The sequence below is a fragment of the Gossypium arboreum genome, chromosome 11, assembly GCF_025698485.1.
Source record: "Gossypium arboreum isolate Shixiya-1 chromosome 11, ASM2569848v2, whole genome shotgun sequence".
Classification (NCBI taxonomy): Eukaryota; Viridiplantae; Streptophyta; class Magnoliopsida; order Malvales; family Malvaceae; genus Gossypium; species Gossypium arboreum.
The window spans coordinates 94,995,061-95,013,246 of record NC_069080.1 but is presented as its reverse complement, the minus strand read 5'-3'; the positions used below and the strand labels follow the sequence as shown (position 1 = coordinate 95,013,246).

General features: G+C 32.1%; 1 protein-coding gene across 1 annotated transcript; it reads left to right on the top strand.

The window, feature by feature from the left end:
• Positions 1 to 524: 524 nt before the first annotated feature.
• On the top strand, positions 525 to 5,033 carry LOC108470995 (uncharacterized). Its single transcript, XM_017772542.2, has 10 exons — positions 525 to 820; positions 1,135 to 1,325; positions 1,423 to 1,528; positions 2,437 to 2,549; positions 3,425 to 3,493; positions 3,754 to 3,869; positions 3,965 to 4,019; positions 4,221 to 4,341; positions 4,559 to 4,701; positions 4,799 to 5,033. The coding sequence occupies exons 2-10, from the start codon at positions 1,185 to 1,187 to the stop codon at positions 4,898 to 4,900; spliced, it is 966 nt and encodes a 321-aa protein (XP_017628031.1). The 5' UTR covers positions 525 to 820; positions 1,135 to 1,184; the 3' UTR covers positions 4,901 to 5,033.
• Positions 5,034 to 18,186: the final 13,153 nt, after the last annotated feature.

The following is an 18,186-nucleotide window of genomic DNA, read 5'->3' as shown; positions in this document are numbered from 1 at the left end:
AAATATTAGGAAGATAGAATAAGTTCATGAAGCACAAACTAACTAACAAAAAGTTCAATATTTAAATAATCGAAAAACTTAAATCGAACTCAAACTCATTAAAATCTAGAGCTTATTTGTTAAACTAATAGGATCACATGACAAATAAAAAATTGATTTTCTAATAAGAAAAAAAGCTTCAACATAATTCATACACTATGTACAAAACATGAGTTACTAACATCCTTGACAAATAAAAGACATTATATCAATCAATGAATTAACAAAATAGATGTAAAATAAAGGTAGACAGACAACGGACAACTCAGAAACTCAATAACATATACTAAAAGCTCGAGTTGACCTCAAATATGATCTCTTTATTCCACCATTATCATCTCTTACCTTGCTTATCTTTTGTTATTCATACACTAACTTAAGCATTGAGAGGCTCTCAAAGCTGAAATTCTGGGCCTCGTAATTTACTTTGTTTTACAGATCACAAGCCCACAAGCGGATCCACAGCTGGCCTCAACAACTAGTACGAGAATAATCATTATTAATTAAAATTGGAATTTAGAAGAATCTCTTCCCCCTCCAACTCCAACGTCCTAACCAGGAAGGAACTCTAACAACAATATATAAAGGACACATACCGGAGGGGAGGAATTGGAATAATAGAGTTTCAAATTTCTTAAAACTCTGTTATTTCCTTATTTACTAACCTACCTTTTATTGTTTCTTTCGTTCTTTCTTTGGGGGTTTACCAGCTTTCCTTACACTTCTGGTTTTCCTCTTACTCTACGTTAAGGCCTTCTCCAAATTCGATTTCAGCATTCCTGTAAGTTTTCTTTTCTTTTTTTATCCGTTTTGGATGCAAATTTTAAACCTAATTTGAAATTTTCAATAGAATTTGATGCCGAAATTGGATGTTTTTCTTCGTCATTTGAATTTCTGATTGCTTGCTTAATTTTTGTAATATAGCACTTTTGAGTTCCAAATTGGCGGCTAATTTTAAATTTGGAAGAGTATCGTGTTGCCAACCATTTTCAGTGCTAATTCAAAATTTGCATAGTTGCTTGTTTAATCTATTTTAGCAGTTCGGGGGGTTTTGATATATATTCTGTTCCTTTTTTTTTCCAAAAAAAAAAAAAGAATTTGTTAGGGTTTAAGGAAGAATTGGTGCAAATCTTGAGCTGTAATTAATGAGACCTGGTGCCTTGCGAAGGCGGCTTGATCATGGGGACGTTGGCAGGATGAGCAATGGAAATTATATGATGACGGGATTACATGGTTTAGATGAACCTTTGTTAGGGAATCGTGATTACGGTGGCAGGCATTCTGAGGTGATTATGCCATTGCTTATTTTAAGTATGCTTTATTGCAAGAAAGGGGAGAAAGAGTACTGCTAACATTAAAGTTACCTTCTCCGTTATGTTACAGGGGAAAACGCTAGAGTGTATTTGGGTTGAAGGGCAAAGGAAGGAGCATTTACATTGGGCTGCGCTTTTGTTCACTAACTTGATTGTGCAATGGGCACAATGGATAGGTGAGATATTATCAGTGTCGTTTCTGTTTTTGGATATGAGATTTTACTGTTTGCAATGTCTATAATTGCAGTTTCAATCTACTTGTATTATATTGCTTCTTTTGGTTGCTGGTTGTTGACTTCAAAAGTTAAACCATTAAGTTAGCCAGTTACTAATCTGTTGAGCATATTGGTATATTAGATTGTTATGCGCGTAAATTGCATACACTAGTGTCTATATTTAAATATACTTATGCAACATGGGAAACTTTTTGCATTAGTTTTCTGAGTACTCCCCTCATATCTCCTAAGCATTTGCCAAAGTTTCCCTAATAGAAAGCACAGTTGCGGGAATCTCTCTATCAATGTAGTTTGTAGAAACAGAAGTGCGCCACCTGTTTTGTAATTGGTGTTCTCTGCTCATCACATGATTTTATAACTTCACGTTCGTTCATGAATAATGGAGGGTAATTCATAGAAAGAGAATTGTATACTCAGAGGGGAAATGTTGTAAGAGTAGAAATGGTGAAACAATGAGTTCTAAAAGCAATTTATTCTAGTTCTTCTCTTGTTTGGTTCTCCGTGTGAACTAAAAATGACCCTATTTGGGGGCATTTTGTAAGTAAATGCATCCTCAAAGATATTATACAGTTTATAGAGAAGGTTATAGTTTGATACCATATAATGAAAACTGTATCTTTTCTTTGATTATGTTTTGTAAGTTGAATTGCCTGTTATCTTAAGCCAAAAGAAATAAATTGCTTGTTTTCTTTGATTACTGGTTTGTAACTGTGATTTAATGATGTATCGCTCTTTAGTTATTACATTCTCTGCTTTCTTTGGCTTCTTCCTCTTTCGTTTATTTTTTGGTAAGTGGGGGGAGTCTTATAGCAGTTTGGATTAGTGATAGTTCTCTTTGGCTTTTCCAGCAAACATTGTCCTTGGATCTGTATCATTTATTGCACGCATTTTACCTCTACCTTCTAACACCCAAAGTGGATCAAACTGGAAACTTCTTGAGCCTGCACTTAATCCTTTACAGGTATAATCAACAATACACTCTTTTCAATGTATTTTCCTGGATTTGAAGAATTTTTTTTATATTATTATTTTTCGAGGTGATTTTGGGGAGAGGGTGGGGAGGGTGGAGATGATAGGGGTTGGTGTGGCCATTTGGAGTTTGATGGAGGCATGCTCTGATGGTCAACATATTGTTTCTACCCCTCTTTATTGCGGTCTCCCATTTTCCTTAAGGGGAAGTATCAAGGAGATTTTCAAACCTTTAGAAAAAGCTAGAGTGTATCAATTTTTATATTAAGATCTGGAAGGATTTTTTACTGAAAATGGACAGTCTTGAGTATCTAGTCTGTGTGCCACCAATTCTGTAAATATTGGCTCTAGTCGTGGAAAATTGCTAAAATGTCATTGGACTGGAGAAACCGGTAATATGTTCTGATTGCTCTTGAGTATTATAAATCTAAATCAAATTCAGGCTTCAAACTTCAAGCCTGGTAGAGAATTTGCTTTTAGCTGTTACAGTTTTTAAAGACAACTTAATACTGCATATAAAGATAGTGGACTAGAAGATTGAGAATTTGCCTCAATGCAGGTTCCTGACTGATATGGATGCGAGGAAACACCTAAAGGAAAAACAAAATTCTTCATGTTTATAGGTAGTTGGAGTTTTTAAGTTGGTTTGAGAGTGAGTTTGGGGAAATAATTAAAACTTAAAAGGATCCTTTCTTGTACATTTTCTTGTAAAACAGTTGAGTTGGCAATAGCACAAGTTGTTTTTGCGTAGATTATTCAGTTGTTTCTTTTGAAAGAGGAAAAAAGGAAAAAAGAAGTTGTTTTTTTGTTTCAATTTACTATTGGTAATCTGAGGTGTATTTGTGTTTCCATTCCTTACCCTTGTAGGAAGCTAGGCTGAGAAGTCTTCAGCAAAGATTGGGAATCCCCTATGATGGATCTCGCCTGGAGCATCAAGTAGGTTTTGCTATAATCAGTGTGCTTGTGTATTTTTCAATCCTTATTTTGCTTTCACTTTTTTAATTCTTTGTGTGAATTATAGTCTGTGGAAGCACATTTGATTAAAAGAATTTGCCAATTCCAACAACTTCTCTTTTGGAGTTGAAAATGCCAATAATTATCCTTTCTAGTTTCTCTCTCCTGTAACCCCCTCCCATATACCAAATATATGAACACAAGTAAAAGATTTTTTTATCATACTTTCATTTGACTGGCAGGAAGCTCTTAAGCAATTATGGAAATTGGCTTACCCTCACAGGGAGCTTCCATCTCTTAAATCAGAACTTTGGAAGGACATGGGATGGCAAGGTCCAGATCCTTCAACAGATTTTCGGTATACTGACTTTGCCTTAAAAACCAGTTATCTTGGTTGGGTTTTCTTTCCTGCTTAATATATGCTTATTCATCTTATCTCATTGCTATTCGAAGGGGTGGAGGATTCATATCATTAGAGAATCTCATCTTTTTTGCCAAGAAATATCCGGTTTGTTTCCTTTCCTTAAATAACTGGATTTTGTTTTATTGATTATGATCTAGCTCATGGAGCATTTGGGAACTGCTCTACCTATATTTCTTGTTTATTTTAGTTTATTAGCATGTACCAAACAATGAAATGATCATGTTTTAATCAGCATGAACTATAGACACGGTTGGTCAAATTCTGATTTGGTCCTTCCTTGAACAGCAATCTTTCCAGAGGTTGTTGCACAAACAAGATGGGAATAGATCTGAATGGGAATATCCATTTGCAGTAGCTGGCATCAATATTTCATTTATGTTGGTACAGATGTTGGATCTGCAATCAGGTAATGGAAATTTAGAACTGCTTAGATTTTGAATTCTCAATACCACCTTTAGATGCTAAGATATTTTGCTGGTATTACTCGAACAAAGGCACTAACTCTTTGTTTTACTGACGAGAAAAGTACTGGAATCTTAACCTTATAACGAATAAAGTAAATTAATTATCTGCTCCCTTGCCTTGGTGCTGAATTTTACTAATGTAATAATGTTTTACTGCAGGGAAACCATCTTCTAGGGCTGGAAGACGATTTTTGGAACTACTTGCAGAAGATGAAATGGCATTCGACGATCTTTATTGTGTGACCTTTCAAATGATGGATGCACAATGGCTTGTGAAACGGGCTTCATACATGGAATTCAATGTAAACCATTCTCATGAATGATCCTACTTTTGTAATTCCATGACTTTCCTCTGCATTCCTGCATTGTTCATTCTATATTTTTTGTCTTCTTTTCCAGGAAATTCTGAAGTCTACAAGAACACGGTTAGAGCACGAACTCTCACTTGAAAGTGTCTCCGGATTGAAAGATTTACCAGCATATAGTCTGTTAAAAAGGTAATTATGATCTTGAGTGCAATACAGACATTTGTTTTCATCATTTACAGAATCGATGTCATATATTTTTCCTTTAATAAACTGATGGAAATTATATATTCGTTATGAAATTCAAGTATAGCTCCGGAATACGATAACCATTCTGCTTCATAGTTTGCATAATAAGGTTGTCATCCCCCATAATCTGGATAATATAGACGACAATGTGGATCAATGGAACAATTTTTGCATCAAAACACCAATTATCATATACGTCCTCTAGGCTGTAATAACAATGCATGAGATAGGAAATTTAAGTTTTGATAAGTCTGCTCCACTTCGAAAGGAAGAAAAAGAAAACTACAGTTACATTTGCGTTGAGTATATATGTTTGATATGAATAATTAGTTAATTAATGATTTTTTTAAAATTTGGGAGTATTGTATTTTACATTAGCTCTTTAAATAAATTTGACAAATGGCCATTCAACTATGCTCACATTCCTATTTTGGTAACTCAATTTTAAAAATTTTCAAGTTAGACACTAAACTTTGTATTCATTCTTGTTTTAATCACCCGTCATTTAATTGATAACAAAATAATGACATGATCTTTTTTAATTGTGTATAATAACACATTTCCTCAATACTTGCATAATCTATTAATTTAATCTTAATTTTAAATAATTTAATAAATTTAACTCTTTATATTACGAATTTTATCAATTTGATCCTTAAACATTTTAACTAAACTTTTCAAGTTTTAAAACAAAGCCAGTTCACATCTATAAGTTTATAAAACCCAAAAAAGAAAAAAAAAACTTTCTCTAATTATACAAATATAACATACTTGTAGTAAATAACACTAGCATATATTATTGCTTATAAACCAAACAATTAGATCACCACTGAACATCCAAATTCAAAGAAAAAAGCTTATGAAACACAAAATCTAGTGGTAGGTACTAATTAATTCAATAAAATCTAGAATAATTAACAACAAAGTTGTTAATCTTCTTTATGGATGATTTAGCGGACAAAATAAAACCACTTAACAACAACAAATTCTAATTTTTTCAATTTTTTCCAGCAGCAAAGAACCCATCTTTAAGCTTATGGATTAAAAATTTATTACATTATTTAAAATTAAAATCAAATTGAAAGAATATATAAGTATTGTTGACTAAATGTGTAATCAAATTGATAATATTAATGTCATTATTTACGTTATCAATTTAATGGAAGTGACCAAAACAAGAACAAATACAAAGTTCAGTGCTTAAATTGAAAATTTAAAGTTGAGTAACCAAAACATTGACGCAGATATAGTTTGATGACTATTTGTATAGTTTACCATTTATTTTTAGCACTCCGGCCTTACTTTTTAAGTTTCAAAATTCAATTCTAAATGCAAACATCTATAAAATTGTTAAATTAGTATTTATTTCAATATTAATTTTTTGGTAAATGATTATCAAATATTTTTTATTTCATTAATAAATTTAATTAAAAAGTTAATAGTAGTTACAAGTAAATTTACATTTTAAAATTTAAAATTTAAAATATAAAACTAAATATAAAAATACAATAATAAAAAGGAGGCCTAATTTCAGGTAAATTAAGAATGAAAGATTTAAAAGAAAGATGATAAGATGGTTCTGACCAAGGTTGAAAGAAATTTGGACGCGACTCAATCTTCAATTCATTGTCTTAATTTGATGAAATTATATAATTTGATAGTTTGATGTAATTTATTTGATAACTATTTTTTTAAATAACCTATATTGGCATGAAAAGATATTTTCAAATAGGAAAGGTTTATTATTATTATTATTATTATAATTTGACAGGGTTTTGCAAATATGTTGTTTTGTTTTGTTTATCCAAGTAATATATAAACAAACATGACACATTCAGTTAGGTGCTAAGTTCGATGGGGACAATTGATATACCCTTCTAAGAAAATGTTAACTTTTATTCCATTCTTTCATCCAACCAATGTCTGAAACAGAGAAATTGATGTCTGAAACAGAGAAATTGAGTGCAATGTGGAAAGAAATTTGCTGTCAATACTAAATAGGCAGATACACCAAAAAAAAAAAAAACAATGAGATGTTTTATTAAATTAAGTTTATACATTTTCGAATAAATGTTTTAGTAAGTAGTTTGAAACAATGAGATGTTTTATTAAATTAAGTTTATACATTTTGGAATAAAGGTTTTAGTAAGTAGTTGTTATACACCTCGGCATAAGATCTAGTCACAGGTTTAGACGAGAAAGAGTTCTTTCTTTGATCTATGGTTACTCAAAAGGCATATTCGTCCTTGACTAAACCCCCTCCCAAAATAATGCTTGTGATAAAAATAAATTGCTTACTCTTTATTTCATATTGACAGCCTTTTTATATGTTGTTAATAACAAAGGAAAGAGTCCTAATATAACTCCTAACTTAAAGTTTACAAGGGAAGTAAAAAACCTAATATAATAGGGAGAATAAGCAAAACTAAAACTCTTAATAAATTTGATATAATAAAGAAATTAAATAAATCTAAAACTCTAATTTTTGTCATTCCTTTTTCCTATTCCTTTTCTGATATTGTTTATCAATAAAAACATCCACACCATTACTCCCCCTCTCGGAGTTGAGCTTGTCCTCAAGCTCAAATTCAGGATAAGCTTCGTGAAAACAATCAAATGGTTCCCAAGTGGCATCTTCTTGAGAACAACCTGCCCATTGCACTAATAGTTCCCGTCGATCTCGATTTAGCCTGCTACGAATAATAGCTTGTGGAGTAGACAATGCCTTGCCATCATACACTAAGGGCAAGTCTCCCACTGCATCTGGTTGAGGTCCCTTGTATTCTTTGAGGAAAGAAACATGGAATACATCATGTATTCTGTTGCCTATAGGTAATTCAAACTGATAGGCCACTGTTCCTATTTTTTTCAAGACCTTAAAAGGACCAAAATACTTTGGCAGTAGCTTGTAATGCTTCTGTTTAGTTATCATCAATTGTCGATATTGCTGAAGTCATAACCAACCCAATCTTCAACTTCAAATTTCAACTCTCTGTGCCCCAAATCATAAGTGTTCTTCATTCGTTGTTGAGCTTGCAAAGGTCTATCCCGAGCATTTGTTAAAAGTGCTTCCCTATCTTGTAGGGACTTATCCATAGCTTCAATCCTCGTAGAACCAGTTGAATAGGAGAGAAGTCGAGGTGGATCCCTACCGTATACTAATTGGAAAGGGGTGGCCTTTAAGGTAGTGTGATAGAAGGTGTTGTAGCAATACTTAGCCCATGGAACCTAATCGACCCACTATCGTGGACGATCACTAGAGAGGTATCGCAGGTACATTTCTATTGTTTGATTATCTACCTCTATTTGACCATTTGATTGGGGATGGTATGCTAAAGAAAAAGCGAGCTTAGAACCACTTTGAGAAAATAATTCCTTCCAAAACAAGCTGAGGAAAACTTTATCATGGTCCAAAACTATGGATTCCGACAAGCTATGAAGTCAGAATACCTCTGGAAGGAAGACAATAGCAAAAAATATAGTAGTAAATGGATAGGCCAAGGGTAAAAAATGAGCATATTTCAATAGTCTGTCTACAACCACCATAACTATCGATTTCCCTTTAACTTTGGGTAGACCTCTACAAAATCTATAGAGATATCAACTCTAATTTGTTGTGGAATTGGAAGAGGTTGAAGTAAACCTGCAGGCTGTAAATTTTTCCATTTGTGGCGTTGGCATACTAAACAATTTTTCACAAATTCTGGGGTTGCAAGCTTTATTCCTTTCCAAAAAAATCTTGACGAAGACAATGCAATGTTTTCAATCCCCCTTTATGTGTCATAGCATGTATAGAGGAAATAATAGTGGGAATAATTGAAGAGGTAGGTAGAAGGTACAACCTCTTTTTGAAGAAAATTAACCCATCTTGTGCAACCTAATTTGACCCTAATTCTCATTGTAGAATTCTTTGCTGGAGTTGTAATAATCCTAGAGAAGTTTTCGTTTCTTATCTGATGGCCTTAAGAATTTCACCTTGAGGGAAAAGAACAGTCATGAGGTGTGGTAAGTCTTCGTCTTTTCTAGATAAAGCATCTGTAGCTTTATTCAACTTTCCTACTTTATACTCCACTTGAAAATCAAACCCCATTAGCTTGCTGATCCAATGCTGTTGTGGAGATATCGTAAGTAGTTGGTCTAACAAGTACTTAAGACTGAAGTGATCAGTACGGATAAGGAAGTGCCTTCCTCAAAGATAGGGTCTCCAATGAGTCACTTCCTTTGCCAAACCAATTAATTCTCACTCGTAGGTAGCCAACTTAAGGTGTCGATATGCAATCTTACAACTGAAAAAGGCAATAGGGTGTTCCTTTTGTTGCAGTACGACTCCAAACCTGTTGTTAGAAGCATCACATTCAACTATAAATTTATCCTCAAAGTTAGGTAATTGAAAGATTTGGGCTGCTAAAAGAGAAGTTCTTAATTGGGTGAAAGCAACATCAGCTTCCTTAGTCCAATTGAAGACATTTTTCTTTAGAAGAGATGTTAAGGGTGCACCCATTTGCCATAATTCTTTATAAATTTTCTGTAATATCTTGCCAGCCCCAGAAAGCCTTGTAGAGCCTTCGTAGATTTAGGAGTTGGCAAATTGGTGACATCCTTAATTTCAGTGTGATCAGCTTCGGCTCCGTCACCATGGATAACATGACTAAGGTAGGTTACCTTAGACTCTCCAAAGAACACTTGGATTTATTTAAGAACAACATGTTATCCCAAGAGTTCAAAAACTAGTCTTACATGATGCATTTGTTCATTCCATGTTTAGCTATAAATTAATATGTCATCAAAGAAGACCAAAACAAACTTACGCAAGTAAAGGCGAAAAATGTCATTCATCGAGCTCTGAAATGTGGAAGGGGCATTGATAAGCCCTAATAACATGACAAGAAATTCGAAGTGTTTATGGTGGGTTCGAAAGCTGTTTTTTCCACATCTGTAGTAGCCATTCTAATTTGGAAATATCCTGATCTTAAATCCAACTTTTAAATTGTTTTGCCCCAAAAAGTTCATCTAACCATTCATTCACTACAGGAATAGGATATTTGTATTTAAGAGTGCTAAAATCAAGCTCTCGGTAATCAACGCAAAAATGCCATGTCCCATCATGTTTCTTTACCAAGAGTACTGGAGAAAAGAATGGTGATCTACTAGGTCGAATGATTACTTGTAACATTTGATCACACTACTTCTCAATCTCATCTTTTTGAAAATGTGGGTATCGATAAGGTCTAACTACAATTGGTCTAGATCCTAATTTAAGAGTTATACAATGGTTATATTTGTGGTTAGGAGGTAACCCAGATGAATCTTGGAACAGATGCGTAAATTCTAAGACTATATTAGTTAAATCTTGTCCTTGCATCAGACTAAGTTGTGGAACTTCTTCTGGGTCCTGCTCTTGCCACAATATTTCTTTTTTGTTTACTGCAAAGTGCATAGTCAAGGAGCTGATGTCCCCTAAAATTGGACCAAGGGTACACAGCCATTAACCCCCAAAATCACATCAAACCCTTCTAATGGTATTGTATAAAAATCAGCTTGAAAATTTTCATTTGCCACCACGAATTGTATTGATTTACAAATGCCTATCCTAGGGACCTGTTCTTTATTTGCCACACATACTTGTAGCCCAGATTTTTTCCGTATTTTTAGTCCCAATCTTGGCACTAAGCTTTCATGGAAAAAGTTATGCATACTGCCCGAATCAACGAGGACTAACACTGGTTTTCCTTACACCTTTGCTGTTAATTGCATAGTAGATGAATTGCAAGTTCCTTTGATGACAAGTAAATAAATTTCAAGATCATCTACCTTATCATCATCTGGCTCATATTTAGCATCTGGTATTTCTATCCAAAATAACCTTAAACATTTGTGTCCCATGGAATAAGACTCGTCACAATTGTAATATAATCCCTTAGCCCTTCTTTTCGTCATTTCTGCTCGTGTCAATCTTTTGATAAATGGTGCGAAAAAACTTATTTTGCCATTATTCCCCATTGGTTTCATTGTTTTTCCCCTTCCTTTTGAAAAGCTCTTAGTTGTTGGAATTATTGAATAACTGCTAGTGTTTTGGGATGTTGGCCAGTTTAGATTGGTTCGAGATAACATTTTGGAAGAGACCTTTTGTTTACGTTCTAAAGCTCAAGCCATATTCATTGCAACTCCAAGGTTTCCCAGTTGTTGCATCTCAATATCAATTCTAAGTTCCTTTACCAACTCGGTAGTAAAAAGGTCTACTTGTTTTCCAAGTTTAAGATCAGTAGACCTGGCCAGTAGTGATTGAAATTGGCATTGATATTTTTCTATAGCCCTAATTTGTCTCAAGTTTGCAAGTTCCCCTAAAGGGCTATTACTCATAGACGACCCAAACCTTATATGACAACACTCTTTGAAGCGCCCCCAATCAAGATCTGCTTCTTCTTCTATTTGATCAAACCATAGTTGTGCTTCTCCTAAGAGATGGAATGAAACTAAGCCTACTTTGTCTTCTTCGTTAGTCTGTTGATTGCCAAAAAAAATTTCACATCTTTTCAGCCTCCTTAAAGGATCTTCAACACCATTATAAGTAGGAAATTCCATCTTAGAGTATTGTTGCACCATGCACCTATCTTGTTGTGAGTCTGAATTCCTTTTTCTGGCTTCGCTACTACCTTGTTCCTCATTATTTTTCTTCGAATACCCTGTCATTGTCTTGTGGACCAAAATAGATAACACTACCATCTGCTTCTCTAATGCTTGTTGCCTTGTAGCCATTAGTGCCATGAAAGCTTCTAGTTTGGTTGCCAAAGTCTCTTCGTCACCCATGACAGAAGGCTTTGATACCAAGTTGTTATACGCCTTGGCATAGGATCTAGTCACAAGTCTAGACGAGAAAGAGTTCTTGCTTTAACTTATGGTTACTCAAAAGGCAGATACGTCATTGATTGAACCTCCTCCCAAAATAATGTTTGTGATAAAAACAAATTGCTTACTCTTTATTTCTTATTGGTAGCCTTTTTATATGTTATTAATAGTAAATGAAAGAGTCCTAATAGTATTCCTAATGTAATTCCTAACTTAAATTTTATAAGGAAATAAAAACCTAATATAATAGGAGAATAAGTAAAACTAAAACTCTTAATAAATCGATATAATAAAGAAATTAAATAAATCTAAAACTCTAATTTTTTCGTTCCTTTTCCTATTCCTTCTCTAATATTATTTCCCAATAAAAACATCCACATCAATAGTTTGAAACAATGATATGTTTTTTAAATTAAGTTTATACATTTGAATAAAGGTTTTAGTAAGTAGTTTGAAACAATGAGATGTTTTATTAAATTAAATTTATACAATTATGAATAAGGGTTTTAGTAAGTAGTTTGAAACAATGAGATGTTTTATTAAATTAAGTTTATACATTTCGAATAAAGGTTTTAGTAAGTAGTTTGAAACAATGAGATGTTTTATTAAATTAAGTTTATACATTTTAGAATAAAGGTTTTACTAAATAGTTTGAAACAATGAGATATTTTATTAAATTAAATTTATATATTTCCAAATATGGGTTTTAGTAAGTAGTTTGACTTTGAGATCCTCTCCTTACCTTCCTTTTCAATATATGTTTTTTTTAAAGTAAAATATTCTCTATTTGTTTTTGAATAACCCATATTGGCATGGAAAGATATCTTGAAATAGGAAAGCTTTTTTTTTTTTTTTTTTTTTTGTATGATTTGATGGGACTTTGCAAATATTTTATTTTGTGTATCCAAGTAATATATAAGCCAAACATGGTACCTTAAGTTTAGGTGATAAGTTTGATGGTGACAATTGGTATACCCCTCTAAAAAAGATGCTAATTTTCTTTTTTCTTTTTTTTTTTTCACTCAACCAGCGCTTGAAATAGGAAAATTGAGTGCAATGTGAAAAGAGATTTGCTATCAATACTAAATAGGCATACACAGAAACAAAAACAATGAGATGTGTTATTAAATTAAATTTATACATTTCGAATAAAGATTTTAGTAAGTAGTTTTAAACAATGAGATGTTTTATTAAATTAAGTTTATACATTTCAAGATAAATGTTTTAGTAAGTAGTTTAAAATAATAAGATGATTTATTAAATTAAGTTTATACATTTCGAATAAAGGTTTTAGTAAGTAGTTTGGAACAATGAGATGTTTTATTAAATTAGATTTATACATTTCCAACTAAGGGTTTTAGTAAGTAGTTTGACTTCGGGATCCTCTCCATTACCTTCCTTTTCAATATATGTTGTTTTTTTTTAAAGTAATAACTATTCTCTATTTGTTTTCGAATAACCCATATTGGCATGGAAAGATATCTTGAAATAGGAAAGCCTTTTTTGTATAATTTGACGGGGCTTTGCAAATATTTTGTTGTGTATTCAAGTAATAAGCTGAACATGGTACTTTCAGTTAGGTGATAAGTTTGATGGTGACAATTGGTATACTTCTATAAAAAAGATAAATTTTTTCGATTCTTTCACTCAACCAGCGCCTGAAATATGAAAATTGAGTGCAATGTGGAAAGAGATTTGCTGTCAATACTAAATGAGCATATACACAAAAACAAAAACAATTAAGTTTATACATTTTTTGAATAAATGTTTTAGTAAGTAGTTTGAAACAATGAGATGTTTTATTAAATTAAGTTTATACATTTGAGAATAAATCTTTTAGTAAGTAGTTTGAAACAATGAAAAGTTTTATTAAATTAAGTATATGCATTTCAGAATAAATGTTTTAGTAAGTAATTTAACTTAATCCTCTCCCTTACCTTCCTTTTCAATATATGTTGTTTTGAAATTATTTTCGAATTCTTAAATTTTATTTTTTTCACTATTTTGGCTTTTAATTCATTATCTACTAATTCCTATAACCTTTATTTTGCATGGCATGATATTAAGGCTAAAATTTGAAATTATTTTTCAACCCATTTTATTATGTTAAGCAATAAAATTAAAAAGCAATTACGAGTGAGGATATAAAGAGATCCTAATTTAATATTTCAATTATTTAATTCATGACCGTGCGGAGATTTGTTTTCAATCAATTTTGTTGGGAAAAAAAGGCAGCTCACCGTATTCTACGGGTTTTAAAATGAGGGTTAATTATATTTTTTAATTTAAAATTTAATTTTTATATTTTTATTTTTAAGAATTTAATTTTGTAATTTTAAAATTTTAAAATTTAAGTTTAATTGTTTCTATTATTAAAATTATATTGATAAATTCAGGTTTATTATAACGTTATTTTTTAGTTACATTGCTATCAAATAAATATTTTTTATTTTAAAATGTCATGCCAATAAATTTAAAAATTTTAACAATTGAACCTAAATTTTTAAATTTAAAAATAAAAAACTATATTCTAACTAAAATTTTAAATTTTGAAAACTAAAACAACCTATAACATATTTTATACTCCCTCGAAATGTTTATTTTTCAAATCTGTAACATATTTCTCTTATTGACCCACTGAGCAGTGGACAAGATGTGGGGCAAACATCTGCTTAAAACAAAAGCTTTACTTCCATTAAACTTTACATTATTATTCTAGTTATTTGTCATTTCAATTCTTTTTTATTCATAGTAATTATCATAATAATTATTAAATATTTAATTAAATTATAACTTAATGGTGATAAGAAATTTGTGTTTTGAATATTTATTGTAATTTTAAATAATTTGTATACTTTCATATAATTTCTAATAAAATTTAAACGATTTTATATAATTTTATATTTTATAATTATTTGAAAAATCATGTTTAGAATGAATATAGACAAATAGTTGTCCAAGTTCATTTGAATATGGATAAATTTGTCTAGGTTCATATTGGATGTGGGTTTTCAAATAATTGTATTTTCTTAAAAACTTTTATAGGATTTTTAATTTTTAAATATTTTCTAATGTGGCAAAATTGCCATATCAGCATAAGTTACACTGGCTCGCCAATTGTTGCCGTCTACTTGCTCTATCAATCAAATCATCACTTAACGATTGAAATGGATGAAAATTTTAGCGAGATGATCAATTTTCTCTTTGATCTAATGTACATGGGTTAGTTTGCCCTTTTTTTGTGAGTAAAGGGACGGAATGTTGGAAAAAATCTAGTTTGAAAACGATTTTCTTGCACAACGAAAAAAAATATTTGAAAATCGAGTCGGATTGTGATATTTATAGGAATAAATTTTTTCTTGATATTTTTCTTCCTTTCATCTATTGGTAATTGATTACTCACTTTCTTTTCTAATTATTTTTAGGTTCTAAGTGTTCTTGCATGCTGCCTAACCTTAGTTGCAATTTAAAGCCTCCATTACCAAAATGAGTTTTCTTGAGCTCGAAGCAACTTCAAATTTACTGGGGACGCTGTGGATTCTACCCTCTTATCATAATGAAATATAGTAGTTTCTATCATGCGTAAACTTACGGAAATCAAGTCAAAGGCAAGGTTTGGCTAACTTTGTAACACCCTAAAAATCTCAGTGTCACTAATAGTAGGATTTCAAAAGATAAATAGCAAAATTTCACAAAAAAAGTAAGAGTTTATCAAATTAATAATGATAGTAAAGTCAAAATTTGACATTGAAAAAGAAAATATGAATAGTGAAATTTTAGTAAAGATTAAATTAAAAATTTGTGAAAGATTAGCTTACTTTTTTTGAAAAAGGGGCAAAAATGTAAAAAATATATATTTTTTTGAATTTGACATGGATATGAATTGGTAGGTGGATTCGGAAAATGGAGATATGAACTAGATTGAAAAGCAATTAAAAATAAAGGGACTAAAGTCAAATTTAACCATTTTTGAGAAAATGGCTTAATTGCAATTATACCATGAATAAATAATATATGCATAAGTAACCATTATTTATTGAAAAATCAACGTATGAGTGGTAAACTTAGGTCAAGAGTGTTCTCTATTAGTTTTCCAAAGAAACAGGTGAAGCTGTGGTTAGGGTGAAGTGGGGCGGTGACCTGGGGCCGTTATGACAGGTAAGGAGATTTCTCTTCTAGTAGATGAATTAATTCAATTGACGGTTAAGAGCTCTCTGATCACACCGAGGAGTAGTTTTTCTCTATTATGTTTGGTATTGACAAGAAAGACTTATAATCTAGATGGCTTTCGTACGCAAGTTAGAAGTATTTGGAAAACAAAGAGGAAATTTGAAATTCATACGGCGGGGCAAAATTTGTTTCAGATATCTTTTGATGATGAAGATGATTTGGAGACGATTATGAATGGCAGACCTTAGTTATTTAGAAAACAACTAATTATTTTTGAAAGGCTAATAGATACAATAGAACGAAGTAAGGTAAAATTGATCTTTTCCCCTTTTTGGTTTAGAATTAGTTCGTGTCCTCCAGAATGTGAGAAGAAAGATCTGATGCATGCCATAGGATCAACGTTTGGAGGAATTTTATGATCGGACATAAAGAAAAAAGTATACAGAATACAAATTCTACTAGATGCTAGAAAACCTCTTCAAAGAGGTATTTTTATTGCTGTCAGGACCACAAGAAGAGTTTGGCTTCCGTTTAAATACGAATCTTTGCCAAACTTTTGTTTTAGTTGTGGAGTAATGGGTCATATAACAAAAGATTGTATGCAGCAATTAGACAGGGGAAAGTTTTAGGGGACGGTGAACTACCCTATTCAATACCACTGAAAGCCGAGTCTAATTTATTGGGTAGAGAAAGTTTGCAACTGGGCAGCAAGGCAGATAAAAAATTCACGGAACAATGCTTATATATAGGGGAAGATGATGAATGGACTCTTTCTCTAATAGAAGAAAAAGTTACGAGGGCAAAGGAGGAGATGGGGAACAAGATACATGCAGAATTGCCCACTAAAAAATTCTATGTAGAGGTAAAGACGACAAATACTCAGCAAGGAGTATAACCCAGAGACACCGATACTGGTTCTTGTTTCACAGAATCTGTATGCAGGGAAGAAACTGTGGCTGTGGGACAAAAGTTAATACAGCTGAGATGGGTTATATGGGGAATCACAAAAAATCAAGATGGATGCGTAAAGGTAGAATAGGTCCAGTTGATGACGTGCAGATGGAGTCTATTACATGTAAAAGAAAAAGTTCTACATCAGAGAAAGAATTACGTGGAAACTTGAACGATGATACTAAAACCCACAAAAAGGGTAGAATGGAGTCTAATGGGGTTAATTCTTCTATCTTGGAGAAAATGGGAGATCAATTGATGGTACCTCCATATTTTGGATCAACGGCTGCCAATAGGCAAGCCAACCGCAGCCAATGAAAACAATAAGCTGGAATGTTCGAGGATTGGGGAGTCCTCGAGCAACTAGATGACTTCAGTTTTTACTGAAGCAACACAATTCCCAACTGGTCTTCATTATGGAGACAAAAGTGAATGTTACGTGAATGGAAAGGATTAAAAGGAGCTATGGGTATATCAATGGCTTTGATGTGCAAATCGATAGCTCAAAAGGTAGATTATCATTGGCATGGAAACAAGATATCCAAGTAACGATAATCAGTAGTTTGAAAAACCACATTGATGGTCTGATAAAAGCAAAGCAGGATAGCGAAGAATGGCGTTTTACGAGTTTCTATGGAAACCCCTTCCCAAATGAGCGATGCAATACTTGGAATTTATTGAGACAACTGTGAAGAATCAGATCTCATCCTTGGATAGTCTGTGGGTGTGACAACCCTAATTTGACCCTAGTCGGGAAGTAGTTTCGAGACCACAAAATCGAGTCACAAAAAAATAATTAAATGTTATATTCTATGCCTATTATAAGTGAAAGTGTATGTGTGAAAATTTCATGCTTTGATTTTGTCATTTAGATGTGAAATTAATTAAAAAGGACTTATGTGAGAAATATTGAAATTGTGATAGGTTGAAGTGTAGTGGTTAAATATTGCATGGCTTAAAATATAGGGATTTGCATGTCAAATTCCCCATTTTTAAGTAAGTGGCCGGCCATGATGATGGTTGAATAGCCATATATGCATTATATATTAATATTATAATATTTAATGGTTTAAATTATGAAATAAAAATTAATTAAAATAAGAAAAGATGATAAAAAGAAAAAAAAATGTTTTGGTTCATCTTTTTCCTTAGCTTAGCTGAATCTTAAAAAAGAAAAGGGAGATAGCCATTCGGTCACCTTTAAGCTGGAATTAAGGTAAGAAATTCATGTTAGTTTTTGAAATTTTAGCATATTTTAAGCTAGTT